Raw genomic sequence first — 15,505 nt, forward strand, 5'->3', positions numbered from 1 at the left:
TACTATCTACAAGTTCAATGGTTTTATTAGAGAAACCTTTAGTCTCTAATATATTTTAAACAACTGACAGCATTAATTATAGCCAACAACTTATTTCTTCAAAATAATATATAAGTATCATATAAAACATACAAAACTGCACACTGCCTTAATGCATAAGCAGCAAGAAAAAAAATATTTTTAAAAATCAGAACTTTAATGTTACACCTTGGCCTCATCAAATGTACTGGTCTTTGCATTAAATTGCATTCTATATGAACAGGTAAAAAATGCTTATTTCATAGTGTTGTAAATGCTTTTTCATTTATTAGTTATCTATGTAATTTTTTCATTCATATTTTTTATTCCTACTTCCTAACTGTCTACAGACGATTGTTTTATCAATTTATCACCATTCAGAACAGCTTTACAAATATTCAAAGAAAATTAATTTATAACTTCTAATAACTAATCATTGGTAAGAGCTGTTATTGACAGATAAGCAAATACTAGATAGGGAATCTTGGAGAGCTGCATCAAACCAGTCAAATGACTTAGAACAAAAACAAAAAGCAAATACTTTTTATTTTTGTAGCAATTTACAAAAATTGATATTTTAAAAATTAACTTTCTCTTAATATTGTAATGTTGCTTTACCTTCTCTTTTCTATTAGATTTTGTCTTCTCCATTGAGGCTTGTTTAATAAGCACCACAGAAGTGTCCTTTGTTTGGATCGGTGGATTTGGTTTTAACGGCACAAGTAGAGGTTCACTGAGTAAACTTGGTCTCTGTGGTATTTGAGGTTTAGATTGTGTCTTAAAAAGCATAGAGTTGGTCGCAGGACGCAAAGATATCTCTTCAACATTAGTGCTGCCCTGTTGATGTGCATTTAACATACGTTTAAATCTTGGTGCAAGATCCTTGTTGCTGGAATTATTATTATTTGAATTGTTACTATGTTGATTATTATTATATCTGTTCTGTTGATAGAACTGTGGTTGCTGCTGTTGGTTGTGCCTGTTTGTTTGCCGGAAACCACCACCACCTGACTGATATCCGTTTGTGTTGAATGAATTGAACTTATCATGTTGATGTGTATGAGATTGTGGTGGTGGGCCAAATGGACCCTGAGATAATACATCGTCTAAGTCTCCACGTGTCTTCAGAGGGCGTCGAAATAATTCCTGATGATGAGAGTATGCTTCCCTACGGCCTGTACCGCTGCGGTCAACAACACCAGCACCTGGGCCGGTACCACTCCCAAATATACCAGGTCTTCCAGTGTCATCATCACAGATCTAAAACAATTAGTGCCATAACAAAACAATGTAATAAAACAAGTAAAATGAATCAACACAAGTTAACAATGCGCAGTAGTCAGATACTGCTGTTATGAATATTCCTGAAGTGAAAACAAAAGAATATAAGCACCTGCTAAGAAAAGCTTTATAATGTGCTCTTAGTTTTAATCAACACGTTCATCATTACAAATAATACACAGTACTCTCAGGTAGAAAGTATATTAAGTTATACTCTCAGGTAGAAGGTAAATTAAGTTACAAACAAAAAAACTAGCACAATTATGACAAATCTGATGCAATGAGACTATTTAAACAACAAATTATTTTACTATACTTCAACAGAGTAGACTAACAATATAAAATAATTATATAGGAAGATTCAATAAAATCTAAACATACTAAACAAAGTTGAGTAGATTCTCGATATGAAGTAAAAAAAATTGATTTTATTATAAAGGTAATGATGATAACCCTGAAAAATGCAGAGCAATAGAAATGGATGTTGAAATAAGTTGACTTTAAGAAATCACACGACTAGTCAGAATATCATAAATAAATATAAATCAACTTATAAATATATGAATATTATTATAATCAATATATGAATATTATAAATCAATTTATCAGAATGTATAATACATCTAAACATAGCCAGAAAAAACCCAACAAGTTCTAAAAAATTACTTAAAAATGTTAAAAAGCCTAAATTTTCAAATAAATTAAAAAAAATTCATCTTTAAAATTTGAACTACAAATTCAGCAGCAACAATTAGTGCCAAAAGAAAACAAAGAAAAAAGTTCACATTTCCCTCTGATCAGTGTTAAGATGCGAGATAATTATGGATAGAATAGCACTTTTATGTTTACTAAGATATAAAAATGATTACAATTTAATAATAAAAAAAAGTCAAGACTTTCATTTCAATATTATTATAAAACCAGCAATCAAATCCATCAATATTTACAAATTATGTAACTTTTTCACTATACCAAAACTATAACTGTCATTTTAGTCTTATAACTCTTGTTTTAGAACAGATTAAGAGCGAATTTTATTATGATTTTAAGATTTAATATAAATGACAATTTGAAGAAAAGTAAAAATAAAAAAAGAACTACCTGATTGATAGGCATGGGCCCCTCAGTGTTTGTGGCCTTTCGTGGGACCCAGTTATCACTGCGAAGTTCTATAACATCCCGCAGCATAAAACGAATTCTGAGTGGTAGCTCTATATTCTTGGCCAGCACGTTCATACGATTGAAGTACTGATCCATCAGTCCCTGACCCTTTTCAGTATCGAGTACACGACCACAAGTTCTCATTATCTGACAGAGGCATTCCAGATCTTCAGCCATATCCTTGCTACGGTTTCGTCTATCCAGCAGCTGCTGAACACACTTATGCAAGATTCCCTCCGCCAGGATTTCCAATTTTCCCAGCTCTCCGATGAACTGTAATAAATATTTCACAAACATTAAGTTTCTAAAAGCTATTTGTATTGTACGTAATTTAAAATTCTACCACAAAGTTATAAAAAGAATCACATTCACAATATTTATATCCTGGTGTCTTGATACTGAGTACCTTCACTTGATTTACCCATTTTACAGGGGGAAAAAATTGTATTAAGTTACTTGGAATAGTATAAAGACATGAAAAAGTCAGAAGCACTGATTCACTTCCTGACTTCCAACTCATGGAAATTTTTTATAAGCCTTTAGGCAATTTTTAAGTTTAATCTTAACTTCAACAAGTATATACAGTAAAACCATAATGTGTATTATTACGGTTTTAGTGTGACATCAAACTATCTCAAATAACTTATTGATTTCTGCAATGATAATTTGCAATTAAAAATTTATGCATTCACTTCTACAACAAAAGGCATTGAAGCAAAGTATATAGCTACTTTCTATTTTACTAATATGCTGAATATGTTGTATAAAAAAAACTTACAACAGCTGAACCAGAGATAACAGAAATGTAAATTTGAAGTTAAAATGTAAGTGTATTAAAATTCTGAAATCTTGCAATGCACTTTAAACACAAAGACCAATTAACATGAACAAAAATCTTAGTTTAAAAAAAACTCACAATAGAAATTTGTGCAGGACTCAAACATCCCAATACAAAATTAAATTTATGAGCTCATGTTTGTTGCAGAAAAATCTTCTTTTACTGATATGATAGAAAATGTCCAATTTTGTTACAGTATGCACACCTATTTTTGTTAAATAAAAAAACTACTGGTCCTGGAAGGATGAAACAAAAAGCAATTTATTCATATTTTCTGAAGGTAAAAGTTTGCACAGTGGTTTATTTACCTATCTCTCTTCTTTCTATGAAAAAATTATTAATAAAGTTGAACATGAAAAACAGTAAAATTTCACTTTGTCAATTTTTCCCAGGGGGAGGGATAGCATACAAGGTTTGAATTATTTTTTTTTATACAGAGTATAAATTAGTAGTTCTACCACAAATAATATTAATGGTGAAATACTTACCCCTAAATTTTTATAAATTTTTGAAAAGTAATTTTTAAAAAAATCTCAAATTTTGGCTTCAAATAGCTCTGATGGGGCTGATTATAAAAATCTCAAATTTGCACAACTTGCAGTGTTTTTGTAGATGTTTATGGCAAATAAAAAATTTGTTAAAAGTGATACCATTTTATTCGCTAAATAAGTGCACCAATAATAAGTTCTTCTCTTTTTGGTACTTTAATATTTTTACACTTATTACAATAGTTGAAATAGACTTGTTTGAACCATTCAACTGCAGTGTTCCTAACAGGCGCTTGAAGTCATTTCCAATTGTCAGGAAAATTCATGTTTCAACAATCATTTATGCATGTCGCATCATTTACCTTAGGAGTTACAGACTGGTCAGTCTGACAGTCAGTGACCTATTCACATCTTTACAGTGTCTCAAATTTCATCCTGTGTTTGGAAGTGTTTATTAAATAAATAAGTTTTACATACAATTCTATTTGCAAATTTTAAAAAGTTAATTTTTACATTATTTTCAAGTAATTTCAAATAAAGCAATGGAAGAACAATGTTCCATAGGAATTTATATGAATAAAGAGAGACATAAAACAGTGTATGGTACAGTCCCATTAAAATTTGTAAATTTAGAGCTGAAAACCAATAACTTATTTTTTTACGTGTTAATTCAGTCACTAGTATTTGTAAATATCATGAAAAACGTTTTTGTCAAAATTCAGTCACCTGTATGGACAGTTCTATTGTGACCCTTTAAGAACTCATATATATAAAAAAAAAAAAAAAAAAAAAAAAAAAAAAAAAAAAACAGTTAAGAAAAACTCAAGACAAATAACATTAGAGCAAGCTCTTAAATAACACATTTTTCCAAATTTAAATTTAGTTCCTGAAAGTCTCTTTGTGTTAAAAGTTTCAGAAGTATTTTTTCTCAACAGAAATGGCGATGTGCAGGTTCATTTCTTCCACCCAGCTAGACCACATACATCATTTCAAAAGTCTTAAGAAAAACAAGTGGGTACCGATCTGCAATGTCCTGAGAAAGTTTGACATCAATTAAACTAACTACAGTGACAGGTGGTTCTCGCACAATTTCAAGAAAATTATCAGAAGAGATATCACAGGTGTTGGGGTTAACAACCACACACTAAATAATAAATTTTCATTGCAACATAAATAAGCTATTTCATTGAATTAAGATTTTGCTACAATCTATTTTTTCTTCAATAGCGTTCACAAAAATAAAGCAATATAAAAATAAAAATTAATTCTTGAAAAAAGATGTAGACTACTCATAGAAATCTTGGTTTGGGTAAGTTTTACAAGCATTTTTTAATCAAAATTGTATTAGGTTACTGATATTGCTTAAGTTATCATTAAATTACGACCTAACATTAATAATTTAAAAAGAACTACGTTAAAAATATTGAAAATGTCAACTTCAACAACTTAGGGGCTAAATACAAAAAATATAAAGTCCAAAGAAGACAAGAAACCTCCTTGGAGCACTTATTTATTCACAATGGTATCGTTTTTAACAGGTTTTTCATGATTTTTGAGAGAACTTTTTTATTAGTAGAATATATAAGAAACCTTTTTTATTTGCCATCAACATCTACAAAAACACTGCAAGTTGTGCAAATTTAAGATTTTTGTCACCAGCCCATCAAAGTTATTTGAAGCCAAAATTTGAATTCAAAAAAGTTTTCAAAACTTCATAAACATTTAGGGTAAATATAACATTAATATTATTTATGGTAAAAACTACTAACATATGGCTACATATAAAAAAATTCAAACCTTGTATGCCATCCCAAAGTGAAATTTCAGTTTTTCATGTTCAACTTTATTGGTAATTTTCTCATAGAAAGAAGAGGCCAGGTAAATAAACCACTGGACCAGTCTTTTTACCTTGAAAAAATATGATTAAATTGCTATTTGTTTCATTCTTCCAGGACCAATAATTTTTTAGTTATGTGCGTACCATAACAAAAATGCCCGCCACAGGTGAACTACTTAAATAAAAAATTTACAAAAAAAATAGTTTTTTTGTAAATTCTGAAACATGTATGGAACAAGTGAGTAAGTTACTTTTTTTTTTCAATTGGTCAAGCAACCAGCTTATGTTTTTTTTTTCTGGACACTTCAAATAGATTGACCCAAAAATACAATATCCAAAAAAGGCTTAAAGAGCATTCACCACACAAACTTAACAGCTTCTACTGAAAATAAAAGGCTTTATTCAGTACCAAGCGAACAGCTTTCAACAGAACATAGAGAATCCCCTTTATATGCTTAAACACATTACATGTAAACTTAGAATTAAAAAAATTTACATGATATTCAGTATAACACAATCTGAAATATTTAGATACATATGGCTAAAACATAATACACTTTTTGACTAAATCCTAAATAAGCTACTTCCTTACAAAGATATTGATAATTAAAGCTAAAGCCACCGCAATGAAAAAAAATAAAAATAAAAGACCACTAGTGTCACCAAATGTAATCTCGCAAGAATGATTAAAAACATTTCACAAGTTAAAAAGAAAAGTTTAATAGCTTCATGTAAACAGATGCACGCATTACCTTGATATTTCCAAGCATCTTGCGCTTGGCAATCTGACGTCGTTCTTCATCTTCTGGAGAAAGATTATTTTCGTCTGGGAAGGCTTCAGATCGATTTTCAAACTCAGCGCGACACTTATTTAAAAGTAGACGGCGGAATGTACATGGACTATCAGGCCCTTCAAAATTTGGAGCTTCTTCACTTAGGCGCTTGCATAGCTGCGCATACATAGAACTATACTTCGGTTCATCGAGGGCCTTTTCAAATATCTGTAAAGAAATATAATATATATAAATTAATGCAAAGAATTTTCTACATTTTGCAAAACTACTGACTTTTTTCTTTATTTCTGTCAGAACTTCTTAACTCATTAAACTTAAATTATCTAAAAACTAGAAAATCTTTATCATAAAATATACTAACTTAATAAAGAATAAAAAAACCTAAAAACCGAGTAACAAAAATTTTTTATTGCCAATCCTACCATATTTTAATTAACAGCTCAAGTAAAATATACCAGGAATTAATATTAAAAGATGATTTTAAAAAAAAACTAACTAAATTTAATTTTAAAAAAAGTGGAATAATTTAATGTAATCAAAACTAATGAAGAAAATGACAACAAACTGATTCTAAGATATGGTTACAACTGACTTTTATAACAATGTTTAAACACTATAACAGCTGATTTTAATCTACTTTTGATAATTTATTGTACTTCAATAATCCCATACACCATGAAAATAAAAAATATCATTAAATTTGTACATTACTAAAATACTTTTTTTTGAACAAATAAAATTGTGAAAAACCAGCAAAAAAATCACAGTTCAGAACATATAAGTAACAATCAGTTTTTCAAATAAATCAAACTATATTAAAAAGCTAAAATTAATTAATTTTTTTTTCATGTAAATGATGAAAATATTAATCTTCTTTTCAAAATATAGCCTGAATTGAATTTAACTTGAAAAATATAATAAAACTTCATTCTAAAAAACTGAGAAACATAAGCCATAAAAAAAATTAACAAAACAGATAATGAAAAAAAAATTCTCAAGTCCAATTAATATTTCTATACTACCAATAAGACTGTTGCAGACCACTTAATGTACTAGTTCACATAAGAGTAAGTCATCTATGATTGAGCAAATTTAAGCACAGCAGCTGGTAAAAAAGCAACATGATCTCATATATATTAAAATCCTACACATATCAAAATTTATAATTACATACAAATTTTAACTTATTAAGTAAGTCATAAATAAATTTTTAAGTACCTAACTTACCAACAGAATAACTCCTTTAAGAATAACACTGGAATTAAGTTCTGTGTGCAATAAATCATCACTCAGCTTCTGAAATTTTTCTGGTGTAAGTTTGTTAAGAATGCCGCGTACCTGTACAAAAGATAAAAAAAAAAAGAAGTAACAAAACCAATTACTTTTCAAATAACTAGTAACAGAAATATAATTGTGAATTCCTAAACAACATGATTAGTTATAGAAAATTATCTTTTTCACTAAAATCTACTACTTAACAAATTCATTTAACGTGGATCTTGTGTACTACTAACTATGGTAGCAGAAAGCATACACGATTAACAAACAGCTGACTAATATTTAAGTAGTATACATGTTCCTCAATAAGTAAATTTTAACTTTTTAAATGGAATGAAATCGAAAGTGTTGAATGTGCAGAATAGTTTAAATGTATTTCTGCTAGCGTTGTTTGATGGGATATTCAGTTACATCAGTAAAGATTAACTTATCTTAACCCGGGAGGAACGGCATGCTCCGTAACACCTATTTGGTTCGCTGCAGGTCATCCTGACCCACATTTAGAATTTTTGTTTACAACTGTTTTATTTTTGTATTTTCTTATTTAATTACTTTTGTTACACAGTTTGGGATATTAACTAAAAAACACATTCTAAAAAAGTTTTTTTATTTATTAAGTAAATTAATAAAATTTTACACAGAAAAATCCTTACAAATTATTTTACAAAAATATTCTGGTGAACTTGCCAAGTTTTCTAAAAAATTATTGTATGAAATATAACTGAAAATAAGTTATGTATGTTTCAGATACTGATAACATTAATTTTTCTTATGCTTGTTAAACATTTTTTTTAAATTAAAAAAGATTTTGTAAATAAAACAATACTAATGGATAACATAATATTTATTGTTGAGAGTCTAAAAATTTGCTTTAATTAATTTACAAACAAAAAAATTAAGTTTACCATGAATACCTTATTAAAGACACGCGAGTTTGGCATGCTTGCCACAGACGTATATATCACACTGTGCACATGTCTGGTAAGATTTGTTCCCCATTCAATCGCACAGCTCACATCGTTATCTTTTTCTAACCGCGTTTTCTTTTTCAACTGCTCAGTTTGGTGCTGCTGGTTCTTCCTTCAAGATGTGAATATTAGTTCTCAAAATGTTTGGTAAATTAGTCTATCAGACGACTTCATATGTACAGTGTAACAAATTCCTTTTCAAGATCTTCTAGCCTCTTTTACCGCACAAGTTTGACATTATGGTTATTCCATGCACAAATCACTTGCCCATTTACTCCAACATTCAAAAAATGATAAAAGGCTTTAAGTGGCCATTGATTAGTTTTTCTTGCTACAGAATAAGTAGAACATATTTGATTGATTACATCAACCCCACCTTTGGTCCCGTTGTAAAATGTTATGATTTCTGGCTTTTGAGCATCTCCAGAGGCTAGATCAATTATTTACTGCGACATATGTTTGAAACTAATACCAAAACCTTGCCTTTTTTGAGAACACAGTAGACTAGTGTTGTAAGATTATTTTCAAAACCCAACATTGAAGATTTTATTTCTCATTATTTTGTTTGTTTGAAGCACAAGGGGATTTCTGTTTTATTTTTCCTTATAGTCCCTACAGTGATCAGGTTGTACTGTTGCAGTAGATCTCAAGAAAGGAGTATGATGGTAAACCAGTTGTCAATTCGCCCACTTCCACTATAAATTCAATAAGTCTCTGAACAACTGAATTTGGTTTGTGGCCCAATAGAAAATATTGACCCTCAGGTAGTTTACCTAAGAACATTACCATGTTTAATAGATAAAAAGGTCGAGAATCGAGCAAAGAGAACACTTTAAGTCCATATTTAATGGGTTTGTTCCACATATATTGGCAGAAAGAGCACCTACCTCTAAATCCTCACAACATTTCGTCAAGTGTTGCACACTCACCCACTGAAAAATTCTCCTTGCACTTGTCAAATATATACTCAAACACTTCTTGCAAATGAAAAAATTTATCCTGAGCCAATTTCAGATTACAGACTAATTTATCATCAAATCTTAAGGCTCTTAATAGGAACTGATATCACTTTCAGGACATAGTACAATTAAAAATTTGCTCTTCGTTCCAGAGTGTACCCTCTTCGTTCCAGAGTGTAAAGATTTTAATACCACTGCATAGTAAAGTAACCCAAAGAGGGCTTTTTTAATTTCCTCAACCCAAGTGTTGTTGCATCCCTTTCCTGTGCAAAGTTTTGTTTTTATAGAATTAATGTATATATTTGTATAACCTACTATTTTTTTTAATGATATCAGTAAAAGGACGCTTCCAGTGGAATATTAGCTTGTCTTGCTAAATTCTTAAAAGCAGGTAGGTGAAAAACTATTATTTTGATGCCCGGTGCAGGCAAAAATTGTGTAGGCTCAGCTTTTTTCCATTTGGTCTGGTCTGGTCCTTTCCAATATAATATCCTCAGTAGACTAATGGAATTTCAACTTCCTAAAAGTGCTATTGTCAGCAGAATCATCCTCCCGTATTTCTTCCTCTGAACTCTATTCCTTATCCGTACTTCATTCACAATCATCAGCTTCTTGTTCGTCAGGATCAACTTTCTGCCAATATCACTTATCTCTTCTGAAAATCTGTCCTTTTCCAAACACTGAAGAATTGATCGTGCATCCATGTTGCTAAAATGTTGTAAACATAATCGGTGAATAATACTCAATAATTAATTTAAAAAATATATAACCATAAAATATGCAAACAAATTAACTATTTGGTAACTAAAACAAAGTCAAAAGCAAAAATATAACACATTGCGGCAAGATTTTCAATAAACGCAAACAGTTACTGTGGGTCACGACCTGCACAGGTTTCTTTTCGATCAGCGCTCTACTTGAACTAAATGAACAAGTGTGATTTGTTTAGATTGGGGGGGAGGTAGGAAGGTACAAGGCTTGGCCTAAGAGCTGCTTACAATATAGCTGGAACAGAAAAAACAAACGATGCAAGTCGCAGTGACCCACCGTGACCTCTCCTAGTTAATAAATTTCCTAATTTACTCTCAACATTTGTCAATCAGCCTTTGTAATCCAAGTGAAGTCTGTTTTATGAAACTTATTATTTAACCTTTTGAACTTATATTTTCAATTACCTATTTTTTTTTTTTTTACCTCCAATAAACAGTACTTTAATAACAATGAATTCAGAAGTGCAAGCTTACAGGAGGTTTGTTATACATTCATATTTAACTGAATAGTTTTCAACAAGCAGTGCTATAAAAATTAATATACTCTTATTCAGTCTTCTTAATAAACAAAAAATTTGCTAACTCTTCCATTTTACTCTATCTGATAGTTTTACTTCATTTGAAGGCTCCAACCTCAACAATAATTCTGATAACAATATACTCCTCAACAAACCCTAATTATTTCTTGTACAATATCAAAAGATAACTTCAGAAGTTTAAGAAGGCCAACAACATGTCTATATATTATACTATTTTAGCATCCCACCAGTATAATACTTATACTGATAGGTAAGAGCCTGGTCAGAAATCATTGCGCAACGACCTTATCTGATTTCATCATCGATGTGTTTCAACAAGTTCTTGGTGATTATTGAGGTCTCCTTGAACATTCATCACACACATTAATTCTATTATTTCTAAAACTTTCACACCATTTTTGAATGTTTCTTTCATTCATTATATTATCACCACACAAAGCAACCAACTGCCCATGAATTTCAGCTGGCATTAACGTTTTGATGGTTTAATAAACGTATGACTCTACGTATTTCAGTCAGCAGCAACCTCAATTTTCCTATCATTTTATAATGTAATAACTTACACGTAATCAAAGATACTACAACCCAACAACTTACAAAAAAAAAAAAAACAATGCAGTGTGTGCATTACTAGCATGGCTATGAAAAAAACAAGTTCGCCAACCTTAAGGAGAGAAATTAATTTTATTTTAGCCTGGGAAATCATCTATGTGCATTTTAATGCAAATGAGATGAATTTTTAACAATAAGTGAAGAATGATAGACCCTCACCAAGAATCAAACCCCGAAAGACATTAGCACATACATACACTTATTCACAACTAAAAATGTTAAAAGAAAATTAACAATTATAAGTTTTATGAATTTAAAAACACTCAAACCAAACCACTCAACTTCTACCTCTGGATAACTAACTGTATAGAAAGGAAACTGAATGGTTATGAAACTTATGCGAATGATTTAATTGTTCTCTAAATTTATCTAGAAAAGTTGTCTTAAAAATAACCAAGTCATTGTGATAATCAACCTCCATTACTAAATGCCAGGCACTTAAACAACACATCAACATCATAAAAAAAATATATATCAGTAATAATTTTATTCAGTAATTATAGTGCAATTGGAAACTCACTGTGCAGTACGCTTTAGAATTATGTGCTGCATTCTGTTCTTTCAGAGTAGGATCAGTTGCTCTGTGGATTCACTAGGCATTGCTCAGTAATAAAACAAGACATCAGTTGCTGAGTTGTGATTGAACATGCTTGTTTTGTTTTTAATCAGAATCAATAGCCATGAGAAAAGTAATGGTTCTTTTGGTACAGGAATGCATTTTTCTCATTGAACATGTCTTTCAAGAAGGTGACAAGTATACAGATTTAGTGAAATCTTATTCTCTGAAAAGTTTCCAATTACTTTCTGTTCCTTACCACAATGCAGATAGTACTCTTATTGAAAAATTTTATGCAAAGGCTTAGTTGAAGACTACATTAACTAAACAAACAGAAGCTGCTTGATATTTACTTTCTTTAGCAGTAAATCGCAACAGACACACACGATTGACAAACTGAAAACCATATTAATGGCATACATTCAAGCCATTCCAATACATCAGCTGGTTAAACTGTTTGAAAACAAACTGAAACGTGTGCAGTGTTATATTGATGTTGAAAGAAGTCATTTTCAACACCTTTTATAAACTATTCCAGTTATTCTAATATCCCCGTTTCTATAAAATAATGAAATAAAATTACAAATAATAATAATAATTAAGAAAGTTTCATCAAATACACTTCCATAATTCCAGTGCACAGCAGCTTTCTAAATGCACTGTAGAAAAGTTTAATACGTTATTAAAAATGTAACAAGTTTAAACTTACTCAAATTTCAAAAGAAACTAAGTAATGTGAAACTGTACAACATTAATATAGGCTTTCTTAATATCACAAGTACATGAGAAGTAAAAGCAATTATATTCTAAAAGCCAATAATTAAAAAAACATAAAAATAAACCAAAATCCTTCCTGTTGACCAGTAAGTCAAATTCAGCCTTTAGAAGAAAAATAAATAAATAATCACAATCAGCTTTTAAGTCTGTAACTAAAAAGTATTCCAACTGCATATTAATATATAATTTTTTTCATAAATGCCCGATCCATATAGATCTAATTTGTAACCATATGCAAAGAAAATTTAGTAACGAATAATCAAAAATACGAAGAACCACTAAAATCTGTGCCTGTTCCAGTAGCAGTTAAAAGTTAGTTGTGTTTGAATTGCACAATATAACAACATTTTTATTAACATAATACATTGTAAGGTAATATAAAAAATAATTTTTGAAATACAGGTGAATAATTTCTTTCATAATTTTTCATGTTCCAAAAATTTGTAGAAGAGGCTGAAAATAATAATGGGTATGAGATCTCAGCAGAATACAGTAATAAAATCTATGTTTCCTTCAGTTCAAATTTTGACGTGTGGAGTAGGAGGAAAAGATTCACACATTACAAGCACTTAATTCTATGCAATTTTTTTTTATTATTTTAAAAATTTCAAGATCTGTAAAAACCAATGATGCAAACATTTAACTATCACAAGTATCTTGCTTATTTACAACTGTAAAAACCCTTACCAGAAAGGTAACTTTAATACTCAACATTAATATAAGTAGAAAACACATAAGTAATACACTTGCTTTTACATCAATATATGTCTACTAAATATACTATGTAATACTACTGTGTAGTATTCGCACTTTAGCACCCATTAAAATGGTCATCTAATTTCAGACTAAATATATTCCAGTCTGAAATTCAACAGTACTACATCTGCAACATAACCCAATCCCACCCCCCACCAACATTTGTGCTCATACACTAATGTAAAGTAGACAAAAACAATGCACTTGATAATAATTTTCCAAAGAAAAAAATATTGGAAGGAAAGAATACATGAAATTACATTTCAATGGTTACAAGTACTTACCTTTATTTTTCAATATAATCATAATTTAAAGATACACATTTCTGTGGAAATGGAGAACCAATTTTTTCATACTGTCAGCGAGTAGTTTCAAAAATCTTCTGCTGATCCACAACTTCATTACATTCTTCATTTTATCATTCATGGTGAAATGAATGTGTTTTAGATCAAAGTGAAATGAATCCTTTAAGATCCCTCTTTAAATTCAGGAAGAAGTGAAAAATCACAAGGTATCAGTCAGTACAAGATCTGGCGTAAGTATGAAGGTATGGAAAATGTTTGAATCTCAGCTTCACAAAAGCCTTGGTACAGGATTATCAGTGGATTTTTTTAATACATATCACACACGCCTTCTCAGGTGCTTTAATGCATCTTTACATCACACAGAATTCAAGGTCACCCCATATTCACAGCAAAATAACTTTATCATAAAAACTGGATGAAAGATATTATCCTCAATATTTACTTCACCAGCACTCGTGTGATATGTGAAGTTTTGTTGCTATTTACAGTAGATTAACCAACAGTTTCATCATCGTTAATGAATTGTTAATGATGATGATGAATGTCACTAAAGTTCACTTTTTTGGCTATTAAAAATTCAACTGCCACAAATTTTTTTTATTATGTTGCAATAGGCTCACCTGATTCAATTACAACAGCTTATTACAAAGAATGAGAGAACACAATTCAATGAAAATTGGCTTTTAGTAGAAAATTAGTTGGTAGTCAGAAAATGATGATACAGCATGTCATCAAGTGCTACTCTATATGAGGTTTTGTTTTCTTGTTGCACAAATTGTGCATCCTTATTAAACACCCCTTAAACATAAAATTAGATATCCGCATGGTTTTTCTTTTTTACACATGTCTTTGCTTAGATGTTTTAAATAAAGTTCATTAAATTAATCTAATTTAATAAGTTACGGAGTTATCTTTAAATAAGGAGTTAAACACAATACCTAATTATTCTTAGAGTTGCCCGTTAAAATAAAATATTTCCTAAGTGCATTATAGCAAATAATAACTTTCATTTATAAGTAATGAAAATTAGTTACAGATACTGTTAAAAATTAAATGACTAAATACAATAATCTAAGGCAACGAAAACAAGACCAAAGTATGAGACCAACAGCCACAAAAAAAAAATCAACTGGTAATCATCCCAATTAACTTTTAATCAATACTTAAATCAACTTGGAATCCAATCAAAGTATTAATATGCATCTTCTTTATACATACCTTGCGGAAGATAAGATCATTCCTGTTTTCTTGGGTGAGTGCATCTCGTCTTACAGTTGAAGGAGGAATCCAACGACGGTTTATGGATAGGGAGCGAAACTCGTCCCTGCAAAATTTAAATCTTTATTAAATGTCAAAACTTGAGTTTGCTAGATTAATAAGAATCCCCATCATTACCCAACATTACATTAGGTAATAATTATGTAATTAATTAGGTTATCACATTAGTAACCCTTTTGACAAATTATTCAGAATTACAAATTTAATATTCCAATCATCCCAACCTTGACAACGATTCAACTATTATGGAAATTATCATAATTCTCTTTCCTTAATTTTATTTATTAAAA

At 30.0% G+C, this 15,505-nt stretch overlaps 1 protein-coding gene across 7 annotated transcripts in view; it reads right to left on the minus strand.

The window, feature by feature from the left end:
* NAT1 (N-acetyltransferase 1) overlaps window positions 1-15,505 on the minus strand; it is a 99,349-nt gene that overhangs the window by 24,367 nt on the left and 59,477 nt on the right. For all 7 annotated transcript variants that reach the window (XM_075357174.1, XM_075357178.1, XM_075357181.1 and 4 more), the window contains 5 exons: window positions 15,156-15,261; window positions 7,645-7,755; window positions 6,376-6,624; window positions 2,401-2,733; window positions 637-1,278 (listed from right to left, as the gene is read on the minus strand). In XM_075357174.1, the coding sequence (XP_075213289.1) occupies window positions 637-1,278; window positions 2,401-2,733; window positions 6,376-6,624; window positions 7,645-7,755; window positions 15,156-15,261 (1,441 nt within the window). The remainder of the gene's footprint in view (window positions 1-636; window positions 1,279-2,400; window positions 2,734-6,375; window positions 6,625-7,644; window positions 7,756-15,155; window positions 15,262-15,505) is intronic.

This window comes from Lycorma delicatula, chromosome 2, assembly GCF_047948215.1.
Source record: "Lycorma delicatula isolate Av1 chromosome 2, ASM4794821v1, whole genome shotgun sequence".
In the NCBI taxonomy this organism is placed as follows: domain Eukaryota; kingdom Metazoa; phylum Arthropoda; class Insecta; order Hemiptera; family Fulgoridae; genus Lycorma; species Lycorma delicatula.